General features: G+C 42.9%; 2 protein-coding genes across 2 annotated transcripts; one reads left to right on the top strand and one right to left on the bottom strand.

Annotated features, from left to right (window-relative positions):
- The first annotated feature begins 4,112 nt into the window (after nucleotides 1–4,112).
- map7a (microtubule-associated protein 7a) lies at nucleotides 4,113–8,828 on the top strand. Its single transcript, XM_030117480.1, has 16 exons — nucleotides 4,113–4,144; nucleotides 4,226–4,398; nucleotides 5,274–5,378; nucleotides 5,575–5,646; nucleotides 5,749–5,912; nucleotides 6,020–6,119; nucleotides 6,290–6,406; nucleotides 6,625–6,782; nucleotides 6,870–7,006; nucleotides 7,098–7,336; nucleotides 7,433–7,583; nucleotides 7,664–7,832; nucleotides 7,924–8,028; nucleotides 8,199–8,249; nucleotides 8,401–8,629; nucleotides 8,745–8,828. Exons 1-16 carry the CDS (start codon nucleotides 4,113–4,115, stop codon nucleotides 8,753–8,755), a joined length of 2,013 nt encoding a protein of 670 aa, XP_029973340.1. The 3' UTR covers nucleotides 8,756–8,828.
- Nucleotides 8,829–11,181: 2,353 nt separating this feature from the next.
- Nucleotides 11,182–15,524, bottom strand: pole2 (polymerase (DNA directed), epsilon 2). The gene is made up of 19 exons (XM_030117028.1): nucleotides 15,404–15,524; nucleotides 15,106–15,206; nucleotides 14,954–15,029; nucleotides 14,116–14,193; nucleotides 13,838–13,931; nucleotides 13,671–13,745; nucleotides 13,505–13,588; nucleotides 13,363–13,419; nucleotides 13,225–13,273; nucleotides 13,002–13,074; nucleotides 12,696–12,868; nucleotides 12,520–12,609; nucleotides 12,372–12,426; nucleotides 12,230–12,289; nucleotides 12,037–12,114; nucleotides 11,840–11,948; nucleotides 11,568–11,744; nucleotides 11,403–11,470; nucleotides 11,182–11,319 (listed from the first exon to the last, which is right to left on the bottom strand). The coding sequence occupies exons 1-19, from the start codon at nucleotides 15,472–15,474 to the stop codon at nucleotides 11,301–11,303; spliced, it is 1,587 nt and encodes a 528-aa protein (XP_029972888.1). The 5' UTR covers nucleotides 15,475–15,524; the 3' UTR covers nucleotides 11,182–11,300.
- Nucleotides 15,525–15,844: the final 320 nt, after the last annotated feature.

Here is a 15,844-nt window from a genome sequence, read left to right as displayed (position 1 = left end):
GCCTTGCTCTCAGCTGAATTTCTGCCTGTATTGCTTGCAATCCCCAATAAATCCCTCTTGTGCAGCGTCGAAACCTCGACTCCTGTCTCACAGAAGGATTCCACATCAGTCGTCTCTCTGTGTTTGTCCTGTGATGGACTTATGAACCGTCCTTCACCCAAAGTCAGCTGGGAGCGGCAACAACCCCCCTGCAACCTTGAATTAGCTAAAGCGGTTTAAAGGATCAATGGAAGATGAACCATTCAAACACAGTGAATGCTTCTGTAATCATTATAATGAATTTTCAAGAGACTCCTGTTGCTTTGTGCTGATTAAAACCATTAGAGATAACTTTTAAGTGTATGATCAAGTATTTGATTGATCACAGCAGGCAATTGGAAAAGTTTCAAACAGGGTCATCAATATATTGCCATGTCACATGTGATCGAATTGCATGCAAGTAAACAGAATGTCAGGCCGGCCGACTTGGAAGAATGCTTCCTTTTAATCATTGATAGGGTGCAGCTCTGGACTGGATCTTCAGGGCAGACACGCTGCGCTTTATCACTGGATCACCAAATGATTTCAACTTGTATGTGCTTTGCTCTTTGTTTCAAATTCACTCACATTTTAGCTCCAGACATTAAAAACGGATCTACTTCTGAGTCATGTGAGTGTATCTGTCACTGAGCGATGCCGCTGCTTGCAGAAAGCCAGCGTGTGATGCATCACACCACCAAGAACCAGCTGCTATAAACGCATTGATGATGTTGCTTTATTTTGTTGAGCCGAGGCATGCTTTACCAACCTCTATTCAACGCCGCATCTACTGAAGGCTGGAGTACAACTCATCATCTCATCAATTACACATACAGCCAGTCTGTAAGCCATACGTCAACGTCTAAAGTTGCTGGTATCCGATGAAACAAGGCTTTAAATTATTTAAGCGGCCAGGTCAGTGTTGCATGTGGCATCCTCATTATGAGCAGGTATCACCATTCACAACAGGAAAAAAATAGATTATGTTTGTAGGGGAATGCAGGGAAACATGTTCTCAGGGAGAGATTTACACATTTCACCAGTCTTCTGAAGTTGTGATCACATGGATGTGCCACAACAATATTAAATGAACATGCAACTATTAAAACACTGATGCAGTTATGTCAGTATAGTTTCCTTCAGAGCAGTGGATGAATTGTTTTCCTCAGTTTGTAGTGTTGTGGGGCTTTAAGAGACACCAACCTGGCCTCAGTGTTGAGGGATTCTGCTGTTAATTACATGACGAGGAGGGGATGAGGAGACGTCCTACTTCCTCCAGGATAGCCAGCAACCATGTCACCAGTCGTGCAAAGTTACAAGTTGCCCCTGTAGGCGAATATACTAACCTGGTTCTCTGATGGCTGTTGTCATCGAAGTCAATGTTAAGCACCGAAGAAACCAGGCGCCACTTTACAGTCACTCATTAATACAGTGGAAAGAATATGAAAAACTGCAAAGATAATCCAACATCTGATCAAAACAAAAGTTGTTATACAGTATAATATGGAGAAATATTGAGTTGACTGTTATGAATATGTATGAACAAGCAACCAAGCCCTTGAACTGACACCTCTGACAATGTCTTCTAGGGTGAGCCACAGAATGACTTGATACCAACCGTGCAATCTTATCCCATGTCGGTCCAGTGTCCAGAGGCCTATTTTGGCTATTGGTTGTAGACTGATAATCAACATCTTATTTGTGCTCCAGTGACTCTGTGGGCTCACCACCTGACTGCGGTGTAGTGTGTCCTCATGGCACCGTTCAGGCTCCGCGGATGCCACAGCTTTGTTCCCGGTTGTGGTGAGGCGGGGTGGGGGTAGGGGGTAGGGGGTAGAGGGGGCCGTGGCACTGGCCAGCAAGCACGCAGAGCCCAGGTGGACCTGACCTCCCATGACCCTGCAAATGATCAAGGACAGGATTATATATTCATTTCAACACCTCATACAAAATGTGGAATTTTTGACTTTATTGAAACATTTTCTTTCAAATACTTGATAGATTCTGGGCACTTTCTGAGAAAAATCTGATCAATAAAATAATTAATCCCAGTTGTAGTATGATTACTGAGAGCAGGGGTGAGCCCTGCCAGGTATCTCCCACAATCCTCTGGCCATGCTATTTTTTTGGTTGAAGGCCAGCATCTGTGAGGATTTATAAACAACAATGTGCCCCCCTCCCATAAAAAAACAAAAAACAAAAAACAAACAGGATAAGCCATATAGGAGATAGCTTCAGGACCTAGCTACTACTTTTTAAATTGATTTCTTTTCAGAAATTAAAAGGGAAAATACCTGAAGCTAGGACAAGGCAAACCCCAAACCCATAGTTTTTTTCTTGCTCCTGTTTTGCTTTGTGTTTTTCATTGGTCTGTTCATTAACATGCTGTCTTTAAACAATATCAAAATGAATCATTTCATTTGTGTGTGCTCACATATAGGCCATAAAAGTGTTAAAAAAAAAAAACCAAAAACACTGCTCTGCAGGTTATCTTGATTCTGACATGTTGGCTGTTTTCTGTTGTCTTCTGGAAACACTCAACTGGGAGGTGGGAATATCTCCACTGATGTTTCCTCTCACTTGGATCCATAAGTTCTTCACAGCCTCATGAATACCTCAGGTTCTAAAGTGCTGCATTGATCGATTTCAGACATTTTATACTTTATTTACCAGGTAAAAACCTGCGATTATAGTCTCTTTTTAAGAGAGACTCAACAGACAACAGATGACAATCGTCCATTTTTCTGTCTTGTAGCAAAGCTGTGAATTATCCAACAGTAATCTAGCAACAATGATCCCAAAGCTCAGCTGTGGGGGAATCCATTCGTAATAGAGAGAAATGAGGAGTATGACTGCCGAGAGGACACACTGAGTTCTGGCTGATGCTGAACCAGCCTACAGTGGAGATGGATAAGCTTACTTCAAGAAGCCTGAGAGTTATTATCTCATCCAAGTTTTGTATGGTATTGTTGACCACTTTAAAAGCAGTGGTCATATGTTGTTGCCTTCTGAAAGCAGACTGGTGCTGAGACAGGGTGCTGTTCAAAACTAAAAAGCATTTATTTGGGAAGTAACAGGAAACTGCACATAATTTATTCTCAGAATAGTTCATTGTTTTAGCTTTAGTCTTGATAACATCATTACTTTCATCAGTACTAATCAATTATAGACCAGATTACTTTATTCTATTACTTCATTTCTGGTCAATGTTTGAACAGGATTTGCTTCAAGGTGGATGTGAAATCCTGTTTCAAGGTTAAAAAAGAAGAAGAATGGCCAATTCAGATTAAGGGAGGGCAGTGTCCTCAGGAGACACCAATTTCCACTAAAATAATATTCACAGAACAGTTTACATAATCCTGCAAACCAATTCTGAAATGTCTAAAGTGAACCAAAAACTGGAATCCATAAATCGTTGCTTTGACTGAGTTCAAGTAAAAGTTGAAAAACAACATTCTAAATGTCCTTGATTAAAAAAAAAACAAAAAAACATGTGTCTCCAAAAATCAGCCAAAATGAATGAAGTGTACTTATTCAGGAGGAAGACTGGAAGCTTGTTCACTGCAAAGAAAGACCTCCATCTAGTGGTCAGACTCTTTCATTCATCAGGAAGGAATCATGGGTTAAAAAAAAGAAAAAAGAAAACAAGGCATTCATGCGTCATTCTATTTCCTTCATTAAATGTACCACAGTCAACATCCAGGGAGCTCATGTCACTGGATATTATATCACTGTTGTCATGGTAATTATTCATGATAGGCTTCTAACAGTGCTTTTTTTTTTTTTTGTTTTTTTTCCTTTTCCATCTTCCTCCAGGAAACGCTGCATCTCTTTGGCTGCCTCCATCCAGCCAGCAGGCAGTGTGGTGGGGGAATTAAAGTGACACAGCTATAATATGAGAAAGTAAAGCAGAGCAGCTCACTGGGGTGAGATCTGTGTAGGGAGGGAGTAGCCTTTTTATAGACGAGACTCTGACCGGCGCTCTGTACTGGAGGGAGGACATTTCTGTGTGGATAACGTCACATTAAAAAACCTCCAGTCCTTTGGATCAGGGTTGTAACTACCTTTTTCCTCAGTTCATCTGTGAGGCACAGATGGACAAGCAGCTGATGCAGGAGGCAGTTCTGTGTACAGCACACTCATGCGAGGACCTGGAGGCATCTTGAAATAGAAATTCAAAAGAGGAGGAGGAAGAGGAGGAGGAGGAGGAGGAGGAGGAGAGACAGGAGGGGGTTTTAAGCCACAGCATTGGTATTCCAGGCTCAATACCGAGCATGGCTGTGCAGAAGAAGCAGAGTGTCGTCCCTCCATCGCAGGGTCCACTGTCGACACGTACCATCGAGAGCCAGAGGAAGGGAAACCGATCTCTCAGAATAGCAGGTTAGTAAATATTATCAGTTCTTTTCTACAAGTAGGATTGGTGCATCATCTCATCAAAACAAGCCGTTCCTTGATGCAAAGGCAGAACGATGCCAGCTCACAAACACAGGGCCATCTGATGATGCTTTATTACAATAAACGGATCAAACATTCCCACTGGGAAATCTTGTAAATACCAAATGTATCCAAACATGAGGGCATTATGGAAAGCTCCATGAACACAGATTACATGATGCACAGACCCTCATGTTGTTTACCCAGAAACACTGGATACATGTGACTCATTTCTTGTGTTTCTGAGTCTTTGGGTTTCCTCCTCATTTTGACCTTTGTCTTTGCTTGTCTCAGTCATATTCATGTGGACCGGTCAGGTGCTAGCATGTTCTCTTTGCCTTTTATTCACAGGCAGATTATAATGGCTCTTTTCATTTGGAGCTGACCCTAAGGCCACTCCAATCCATCAGACAACCCCTTCACTGTCCGTTTTTAAAACTCATCTTAAAACCCACTTTCATCCCTTGGATTTTAACCCAGCCTGAGACTCTGCTCCTGCATTTATTGTCATCATTTTATTGAATTTTGTATTATTTTTACATAGTTTGTGCTCACTTTTTATTTAGGTTTCTATGTATGTGTAGCACTTTGTTTTAGCTGTGTGTTCTTTAAGTGACAATAAGTTGAGTTGAGCTGAGTTTCCTGTTTTGGACAACCTTATAAACTCAGCTGGATTTGTTTAGGGTCTTTACAGTTAATATGTATCACTTTATCATTTGTTAACACAATTTTAATGTGGTTGAAAATAATAGTTTGTTTATATACTGTAACATCCACATTGCTTCCTGGACTGTAAAATGCACATTTTCCCTCCTTTTCAGAGAATGGCTCTTATTCCAGACCAGAGTCACAGACAAAGAGGGCAATTTGCTCTTTCAACAAACCTGCCCAGATCTGCAACACACTTTCTCCACGAGCTGCTGCAGGTTTGATAATACGCCGTTGTATTGAGGCAGCGCTTACCTTTTCTTCAAACATGCCATATTATCAGACGGTGCCTCAATGCATTTATTTTTCTCTCTTTTACAGTCTGTCTGTATTTAGATGATCACGTTTTCATTTCCCTAAAAGTAATACAAATCAAATCAACTATTAGGAATAATTTTCCTGACTTTTTCACAGCTAACGGACAAAATGTGGACGAGAGGCTCAAAGCAGCACGAGAAAGAAGAGAGGAGCACCAGAAGCTTCTGGGTATGTTGGAACAACTCACAGCACAAAGCCAGTCCAGCGTCCTCGATTTCTTATCACATTAACATACATATTAATCTATAAATACCGGTTCATTCTTTCTAGCCTCTCGGGAACTGAGCAGGCTGGAGAGGGAGCAGCGAGCCAGGCGCTACTATGAACAACAACTGCAGGAGCGCAGAAAGAGACTGACGGAGCAACGGCTGAAGGAGGAGAGGAGGCGAGCTGCTGTGGAGGAGAAGCGCAAGCAGAGGCTGAGAGAGGAGAAAGTGAGTTTTGGTGGCAAACATGAAGACTTCTACTTGCAAAGAGGCTGCTGATTCCACTACAGCATCACAAGTATCGATAACAATGATGTGTCCTTCTCTGAATCCAGGAGCGATATGAATCTGCAGTGCGTAGAACGCTGGAGAAGAGCCAAAAGGCCCAGCAGACCCTAAGTCAAATCACACGGGGCAGAAAGCTCAACAAAAACGGTAAGAGCGTGTTTATGAATATGCTTCGTCATCCCATCTTTTAACATTATCTTTCTGAGCTCACAACAATTTCTTCACAGTTTCTGCTCTTCCTGCAGTACTAATTCTTAGCATGCCCCTTTTCTTTCATTTTTTCTGCTTTTTAAACTTGATACTGATCCATGTACTAGTTTCACGCCGCTTGCCACTGACAACATGGGAGAAGAACCTGGTCAGTCGGCTCCTTACTCCCACATGCTCTTATCTGGCCAGGAGCAAGAGTGCCGGTTGTCAGTCTGGACAAGAAGGTACTCTCACCCACGAGTGCAAAACAAACCTGCTCTGATATCCAAGCACTAATACCGCCACAACAGACAACTTATCTGGCCCTCTGGATCATTAACGCTGCTGCCTTTCCCTCTCCGCCGAACCTCCACCGGTTCATATTTCCATTCTTTTCACTGTTCCCACCATTTGTGCATATTTCCCAAATTCCCTGTAATTATGGCACGAAACACTGGCTCAGTTGTCCATGTTTGTCGCCGTGCAGTTTCATTCCACTCCATGAATACCACCACCACCACCTCTCACAGACCCCAGCACCACTCTGGCTCAGCCCACCACAGGTCATCCGCCTCCCCCAGGGCCAACAACAGCCGGCCGAGAAGCATCAGTGCGCCCCAGGTAAATCACCCCCCCTTGGGGCTCACATGCACATTTTATGGTCCTCTATCTTATGCATGTATGCTAATCAGTTCATTTTTTATCCAGATCAAAGCCGCAAGACAGCAAGATACAGTTAAGAAAACTCCATCAAGTGGCTCAAACATCAGATCAACTCCCGTCAAGAGCACGTCAAAACCAGCCACAGTCCGACAAAAACAACCTGCGTCCCCTTCACCTGAACGGTAGGCAAAATATTTCCTCTGTGCATTCAAAATACAGTGACAGTAATGAGGACAAAGTGAGACATATGCTCTCTTATACTGGATCTTAAAGGACGCCCCAAAGATCAATCAGCAGACATCCGACCCCGATGCAGCTGGAGCTCCCATCTGTCCCTGAGGAGGAGGCTGCTGTTTGTACGTCTGCTCTCTCCCCTGATAACACAAGGCCTGTCAGGAAACCGAGTGAAGGTCAGCGAGAGAATCCGAGGAAGGAAAATCCACCAGAGACGCCATGTCCAAACCTGCCTGACAGAGACAAAGAGGCTCAAAGCAGAGCAGAAGGAGACAGAAGTAAGTTTGAAAAAAAAGAGTGTGTTTGTGGAGTTCAAAACCATTAAAGGTGATATTATTTCTTTTCAGGCCCGTCCAAAACTGTTGCTGATTTAGTGCCACAAGCTTCAGAAGTCGTGAACAGACCCTCGGCCGGGACTACAGACCCAAACGAGGCCTCGCGCCTGCTGGCTGAGAAGCGAAGGGAGGCTCGCCTTCAGCGGGAGAAAGAGGAGCAGGAGCGCCTGCAGAGGGAGGAGGCCGAGAGGTAGGAGTCCCACCCAGACACAGGACAGCGGCGCAGCAGTCACAGGCCATTGCTCTGGTTAGATCACGATTTATGTCCAGGCGCAGCCGCGAGGAACTGGAGCGCAGGAGGGCCGAGGAGCGAGCGAGGCAGCAGGCCGAGGCTCAGCGTCTCATCGAGGAGAAGAGACGGAGGGAGGAGGAGGAGCAGAGGCGAGCCGAGGAGGAGAGAGCTCAGGCCATGAGGGAGGCCGCCCTCCTGCAGAAACAAGTAATCTCCGTGACCCGCGTCTGCACCCAAAGGTTATCGGACTGATGACGCTCGTTGTGACGGTGTTTGCGTCGGTCCGTGTTCTCCGCAGCGAGAGGAGGAGCTGGCCAAGGAGAGAGCACATGCTGAGCAGATGAAGCAGGAGCGAGAGATAATCGCTCAGAAAGAGGAGGCAGAGCGGCAAGCCCGCAAAAAGGTTTGGAACATTTAAAGATGAAATGATCTCTTCATAGAAACATCTAGGAATTGATTTTGATCCAAAAACAAAATAAATTACTAATTTGTAAAAAGTCTAAAAAAAAAAAAAATCCCAAAGGGACTTTACTGTCTTTTCATCAAAGCCGTTCATTTTTTTCTTTTCTCCAGCGACTTGAGGAGATCATGCGGAGAACCAGAAGGACAGATTCTCCAGATATGGTGAGATTTAGTGCCCTTTTTTAAAGCACATTGCCCCAGGAAAGGCATGACGCACATCAGCACTGTCTAATATCTAATGTTCCAAAGCCACACAAGTTGCTCTTCTCTTCAAAGCGATTATCTCGTTCATCTTCTTTTTTTTTTTGTACAGAAATCAGCGCCGGTGAGGATTTTGCCAAATGAAGTGAAACCAAAGGAAAACACACAGCCTGTTCACAACATTAAGGTGGAAGAAGCCATCAAGCTCCCCGTGGGGACAAAAACCACCCAGCTGGGGCTGAACAACGAGGAGGACATGGTCCCTGTCGTCGCCTTCAAGGAACGCAGGTCTCTGAGAACGCTCACCGGCCTGGAGGAAATCCAGACCCACCAGCGAGCAGGTAGGAAACAACCAGAGAACGAGGGACCTACACACACAAAAAACAGGCGGTCACAATGACCAGTGCAGCCTTGCAGATGTGTTCTCCTAAACTGTTCCTGTTTTGCTCCGTTCAGAGGTCATCTGATCGCCTTCAGAGCGGCGGACACGCGGAGACTTCCTTGAAGAGCTGTGATTTCTCTCCGACGCGCAGGAATCACTGCACCACAGCCATTTCACTATCCTTCGGCACCTTGAAAGAGCATGTGAAAAAACTGCAGCCTTGCCTCTCAGTGAGGACTTCAGCATCCGGTTACTTTGCTGTGTGTAACCAGTGGCACAAATATTAAGCGAGTTATGTGATAATTCTCAAGTACTTTCAGGTTTCCGGTCTAATAATGCCTATCCACGTAAACAGTAGACGTAAACAGTGCTCCTGATAGTTTGCAGGCGAATGCAGTTTATCAGTTATGGCGAATGTTGCCTTTGTGAAACAGTGAAAATAGCATTTCTAAAAAATCACAAGACGTGATATGCTTTTTGCTTATTCTTGATATTTCTTGCTCTCCCAGCACTTTTCCTTCCTCAGTTTTGTCACTGTGGGATTAGAATAGCTCCAGTCGCAGTTTGAGCCAAGGACTCAAGAGTGGAACGTGTTGGTGAGAGGCGACGTCCTGCATTCCTATCTAGCCTTGGATATCGCAGAGTATAGCAATCATGTATTTTAAAGCTGCTAAGGAGCGTAGCCTCCAAAGATGCTGCTTCAGCTGCGAGTGTGTGAGTGTGTGTGAGTGTGTGTTTTAGATGATACAATGCACAAAGCGTCTCCTGCACTGACAGATGCTTTGTTTGACTTTGTGCAATCATTTTATGATGCAAAGCGTAGAAATAAGGTGACTTTATTACGACAATAGTAGAAACATAAATGTATCTGATAATCAATATTTGATCCTGACGTTCAAGCTTATGACTATAACATGTTAATCTGTTAGGTCAATATGTGCCATATTTCATTAAAGTTGATACTATGCCACATTTCTGCCCTTTCTTCCAGTTAATGTATCATCTGTGAACACAAAAACCAGTTAAATGAGCACATTAAAAGTTGATATACTTAAAAAGCATGATATAAAATTGCATCGTGTTTATTTACATAAACATAATAATTTTCAACAATCTCTGCTCTACATACGTGAATGTTTGTAATGCTTCACCCTGTCACAGCACCTGTCGTGTGGCTGATACCCTGCAACACCAATTCACCTCCTCACAAAATTAATTTAGAAACATTACTGTTCTGAGGTGTTATTGCTGTGCTTGAGGGCAGTTTTCTCCAGGAGCTCTACTTTCCTTCCACAATCAAAAAGCATTTTGGGTTTATTTCGTTAATTTTCGATTGGTAACATAATATCCTCACCGGATGTCGATGAGAAGTCCGTTAAATTAATGTGCAGCTGCAATATTTTGACACAGGACTCGCATAACATCACTGTAAATTATCATTAATTACATGACTTGAATTAAGTTAATTAAGAATTCACATGAGTTAAACTAGATGAGACACAGCTGAGGTCTTTCATTACACAAAAAGACTGAATAGTGACTTCAGGATAACAGAGGACTTCACTTTTAAAATAAGCAAAAGGGAAATATCAAAGTCTGCTCTAACTTAATAGATAAAATAATTTCAATCATGCATAATCAGCAAACAGTTCGCATTTTGAAACGTTTATGCTGCAGAAAAACAACAGACCTGCAACTTTAATTAACTTGAATTAAGCCAAATTCCTGAAATAAAATGTTATCACACAAAGTATTTAAACACTGTAGCTGTTCTGTCAAATCCAAATTACAATACTTAGAATGATAATTAAATATTCCTACCGTACACGAGCACCTGCGCTGCACAGAGACACGCCCACTGCGCTGCCACGTGACCTTTGGGCTCACGTGTTGGAAACGTGAGGAAATAAAGAACCAGAGTTGGCTGCTTCTGCCACCTTGTGGTGAGAACTTGTACTGCGACTTAATCTGGATTCACGTCTGATCATGCAACATTACTCACAACAGAATAAAGGTGTGAAACACACGTGACCTTCATAGGTTACGAGGTAAAATATACATAAATGTAGAAAAAAAAATTAAGTTTTTGGTGATTTGAATTTTGTTTTTTTATTATGTAGTTAACCCGTTTTGTCTTTAATATAATATTATTGGTCCTGTAAGGTTATTAGATTATGTGAAGTGGTACTTTCTACAGCTATCCCATACATGTGGACTGGACTGTGCTGCCTCCTCCTTTTCTTCCTCAAGTTCACAATAAGCTCTTTTATTTTGGCAGTATTAAGAAGTAGGTTATCATCCTTACACCACGCAGTCGGACGCTGTACCTCCTCCCTGGGGGCTGTCTCATCCTCGTTACTATAAAGGATTGAAGAAAATTTTTGACATTCACAGCACTTCAAATCTGTAAATCTGACCTTCACGGAGTTAGAGCTAACCTGACCTCACCACCTTAAACTAATGGAGAGCTACCAGAGTACACTGACAACAAAAATCACTTCTGGAATCTGACACAACAGTAAAAACTTTATTATACAAGGCAGATTTTACACAAATATCAATACAATGACTTGAGTACTTGATAATTTTCAACATTAAGTATTGGTCCACTTGTGAATCCATGGTGGTCTTTAGAGCCCTTGAAGTTTGCTGTGAAGATAAGAATCACAGTTTAGTAGATTGATTCAGGAATATTGTTCATATCAAGTAGAAGAAAAATGATTTTGGAGCACCTGTCCTCCACAGTTCTGTTGGATGGGTAGTACACTTTGAAACTGAAGCCACTCCTGGGGAACGATCCCTGAAGAAATGAGCCAAAAGCAAGCAGAACGCAAGAGAGGATGACTTTTCAAAGACCTGCTGCTTTCTGCTGAAGAGTAACTGAACCTGGTCCTTACCGGGTTGAGGCAGAGGCAGCCAGCGTTGGTGATGTTGAAGGGGTCGTATTTGTCGGCGAAGACGACGACGTCGGGAATGGGGTAGACCCGCAGGGAGAAGTCATAGGCCCAGAATACAGGACTGACGTACAGAGGCAGTGGGCTCAGGTGGCCCTGGGATAAGATGGTCTTTACAAACTACAGATGAAGAGGAGAAGAAAGTTTAATCTATTTCCTAATGTTACTCACAGGAAAACTGACAAAGACAAAGGAAAAAAAACCTGGAGACTCACATGGTTTGGGATGTCAAGACTGTTGTTGGGCAAACGGACGCAGTTCCTGCACATCTTGTTGACCAGGTCCTCTCTCATGATGACGATCTCCTGGCTGCAGTACTGGATCCTGCAAGGAAAACAGACAGCGAGCCTCTTTCTCTGCATCAGTTTAGGAAATGTGTCTACCTGTAACATTGCTCAGTGAAGTGTTTCACCTGCATGGGTTGGTTGTGAAGACAGAAAACGGCACCTTCTGCCTAAACTCCTCTGTGATGTGGTCTGCTAAAGGAGGCCTGAGGAGAAACATTCATCTATAATAAGGTCATCCAGCAACACAGTTCTATGGAAATACGCCCACGAAACAATCAGAGGTCTTCTTCAGGGACACAAATATAAAGGCTGCCTCACCTGGGCAGGATGGTGCCTGGACCAGGGTCTTCAGGACCAGGAACAAACACAAAGCGGCTACTGCAGGGTCACAAGGAGTAAGATCCGAGTGAAATATCTCCAACCCAGCTCAGACCACAGTGAATACTTTATGAGATTTTACCTGCTGTGAATGCTCGGGTACGAACAGATAGCATCAGCGAGGGCTTTCAGCGATTCTGAGGAAACAGAAATATGTGGTGGAACAAATGATTGGTGCAGAACGAGCAGCTCAATCATCCAAAAGGTTCAAGATGAGAAAAAACTCTCACCTTTGAGTGATTTGATCTGTGTTTTCCCATAAGGAGCAGAGGAGAAGTTTCCACACAAGATAAAACAGGTGGGAGGCATGGCCGCATATCCTGTTAAAGAAAGAGGGAAAAAAAGTGTGTAAATGACAGCTGCTCCACATGAGTGAATCCGACAGGAAACAGTCCCCATTTCAAACCTGAGAACATGATGTTGAGCTTTTCCATCACTTCCACACTGTCCAGCCAGACGTCAGACACGATCACAAACATGGCGTCCTCGTTCTCTTCCTCCAGCTGCTTCAGCTTGGCAGAAGCCTTCACCGACGTGGTGGACGGGCCGCCAAAGAAGTTTGTGTTGCCGTAGTACGCCCTTGAATCAACGCAAAGACAAGACTGTAAGAAGCAGAAACTCCTCCGAGGAATCCTGGACAACGAAGACGGTTTTCACCTGAATATAAAACACCATGATAATGAAATTAAATAACATTACATATTATACGCACCTTGTTCCGGATGACAGCTCCGTTGGTGGGAAACCGAAGCCATTGACGTGGAAAACTGAGTCCTCGTACCAGCCTGAGAAACAGAGCAACCCCAGTCATGTTCTGACTTTATACCACTAACACTGGGTGAAAACAGCCGGTTCATTAGTCATGGAATCGAACCAGACGCACTACCCACTGCACCACCATGCAGCGCTCTAGAGGTAGTTTAAGATGATCTTACCTTCTGCCAGGACGAAGCAGGATTCTGTGTACAGGCCGTTGTGAAACTGGTGAGAACAAAACTAAGGATTCTAACTCTTTGAACAGCCGTATCGTGTTGATGAAACGCATGTTGTTGGCACGTCACTGAAAAGGATATTGCTTTGGACATGTCCAGCTGGACTGTTCCACTCGGGTCCTCAAGGTAGTATTTACCCTGAAAAAGTTTACATTAGTATGAAATTCAATAGTAAAGCAATATATTACTGAAAAACTGAATGAAAACTTCATGTTATCGTCACCTCTTTCAGTTGTGTGATCATCCCCAGTACGATCACCTCTCCCAGTTTGGCTGTGCTACCCAGCAGCGCTTCAATCGTCTTCAGCTAGAACAAAAACAACAAGAGAACGTCTGAAAAACTGAATTTATAATTAACTCAGTGAACAATATTGATTCAAACCTGATACCTGAAATTTGTTTTGGCCCTCTTCCACAGCAGCTCCGATGGCAGGTGGAGTGAAGAGCTCATGTCGATGCGTTCGCTGTATTAAAAAAAATAAATAAATAAATTGAAACGGTAGCAATCACAGCTGGTTCAGTTTGTCCATCTGCAGTGGTGTGTGAGCTCACCGACCTGCTGGAGGAGTGTGTAGCGCTCCCTGAAGAGCTCGGCTTTGTCCTTGGCCGAGCCACACAGACTGGGGGCCGGATGGCTGGTCATACCGATGCTAACAAAGCAAAAAAGCTACATGTTCTAATTCAGTTTACATGCAAGTACAAATTAAAAACTTTTGTTTTTGTTTTTAATGTAGGTCCAAAGACGGTGGCATGAAGGTACTGACTGAATCAAATTAAAACAAACACTGTGACATTGAGAAAAGAAGGAAGAAATGTTTTTTTTTCTTGACTTACGGTATGAATTTCTTTCTCTCCGCACTGTAAATGTATCTGGGCACATCGAAGGCCCCAATGATGTTGAAAACGTTATCTCTGGAGGAAAAAAAAAAAAATACAGTTCATAAAGTGTTTCTCTGCAGCACAATCATGATGATCACTCAAATAGTATTTAGTTAAACTAAAAATGTCTTTTGGTTAAAGCTCTTCTTCATTCTTATAGAGCTTTTATCTTTGTGACATGCTCGCTTCCTGTACAGGGACCAGCACCATGACTTTGATACAAGTCACTGACCAATACTTTTTTCCTACACTAACTTTATAAAACCTTCAGGTACACATGAGTGTATGAGTCTGTGTGCAAAATGCAATGCCTGTACAGCTTATGAAATTAAGACCAGCATTAGATACCATTGTGTTTTGCTCAATGATGGAAAAGGGTGAAAAGATATTCTGACTTTTGAAAGAATTCATTCAATTTTGTCAGATAAAATCCAGATTCACGTCAATGAATCATAATGTTAAAGCTGCTTCCATTCATCGATGTTCTACTCCTAGATCCAGTTTCCTTTCTGACACACCACAGCAGGGATTTACGTTTAAGTACAGACCGGCTGAACTGGACAAAGTGGGACAGCAGATGGATGGTGAATATAGTTTTTATTCACCTAGAAATATTAATAAATGTGTTACAATACTTGATACTTCAAAGCCACAGACATTTTTTGTAACTTTATCATTTTGTCAGTATAATGGACTGCACAATCTCTATGAAAGCAGTTACACGTGTAAAGTTTTAAAACATACCTAACAAATAACACATTTTGATGATTCAGAGAGCTCAAGCTCAACTCACATGGCTTCATCACAGGATTGGGAGCAGTCCTGCACGGCATTTTCCACCACTGACAGCTCGATCATGTTAGAAGACACTGCAGGAAAACACACCTTGGTGACACCATGCAAACTCTGCATATAACCGAGTATGATGGGATAAACTGAACGTACGTGGCTGCTTTTCCACTGCATCCAGGACCTTTTCAATAACATCCTCCAGTTCAGAGGAGCTAACAGATTCCAGCACTTCCACAAGGTACTTGCTTGCATCACTGTATGAAAACACAATAAGGAATTATGTAAAAAAAAAACAAAAAACGACAGAAACAAGAGGTTGCGTGTAAAACTATGATTTCCAAGAGGTCCGCTTGCTGCTGTTGACTGAAAGCACTTTGTTCTCTTACAGAAAGACAGGAAGCGCGGACTTCAACATCAGCAAAGATATGAACATACTGAAAGAAATACATACGGTCGCAGCATGAGCCCCCGCATTTTAAAGCCGGAGGACACTTTTGTCTTTATTTTCCGGGAGATTTCCATCGTGCCTTCTTCCCACAACACTCAAGCTTTGGCGCGTAATGTCACCTTCCGCAAACATGTCGTCACTTCCGCTAAGACCACGGATTCAAAATAAAGGTACAAGGCAGAGTCTCCGTAATAAACTACATTAACAGACAAAAAAGGATGTTAAGATTTTTAATTTATAGAAAGCGTGCCACTAGTTGCTGAAGTACTACATAATTCGTTTAGTTTTTTCCCCTTGTTTAGCAAACTTTTCTTCCCAACATACTCTCCAAAAGTTCTTACCCAAACCCTTTAAAAGAACTTCTCTCCGAGATTAAAAATGTATTTCTACTCTACTCTATTTAATTCATCTAGTTTGACATGTCTCAAATGGGCACATACCAAA

Source organism: Salarias fasciatus, chromosome 19, assembly GCF_902148845.1.
Source record: "Salarias fasciatus chromosome 19, fSalaFa1.1, whole genome shotgun sequence".
NCBI classification, from domain to species: Eukaryota; Metazoa; Chordata; class Actinopteri; order Blenniiformes; family Blenniidae; genus Salarias; species Salarias fasciatus.
Note: the sequence above shows the minus strand (reverse complement) of the source record. Positions and strands in the feature narration are given on the sequence as shown.

Coding starts and splice junctions, on each gene's coding strand:
- pole2 (XM_030117028.1), bottom strand. CDS start 15,474: ATGGAAATCTCCCGGAAAATAAAGACAAAAGTGTCCTCCGGCTTTAAA. Junction 11,745..11,839: donor GTCTTGACATCCCAAACCAT/GTGAGTCTCCAG, acceptor CTTCATCTGTAG/TTTGTAAAGACCATCTTATC. Junction 11,471..11,567: donor GCTGCCTCTGCCTCAACCCG/GTAAGGACCAGG, acceptor TCATTTCTTCAG/GGATCGTTCCCCAGGAGTGG.
- map7a (XM_030117480.1), top strand. CDS start 4,113: ATGGACAAGCAGCTGATGCAGGAGGCAGTTCT. Junction 6,783..6,869: donor GAAGCATCAGTGCGCCCCAG/GTAAATCACCCC, acceptor TTTTTTATCCAG/ATCAAAGCCGCAAGACAGCA. Junction 8,250..8,400: donor GGACAGATTCTCCAGATATG/GTGAGATTTAGT, acceptor TTTTTTGTACAG/AAATCAGCGCCGGTGAGGAT.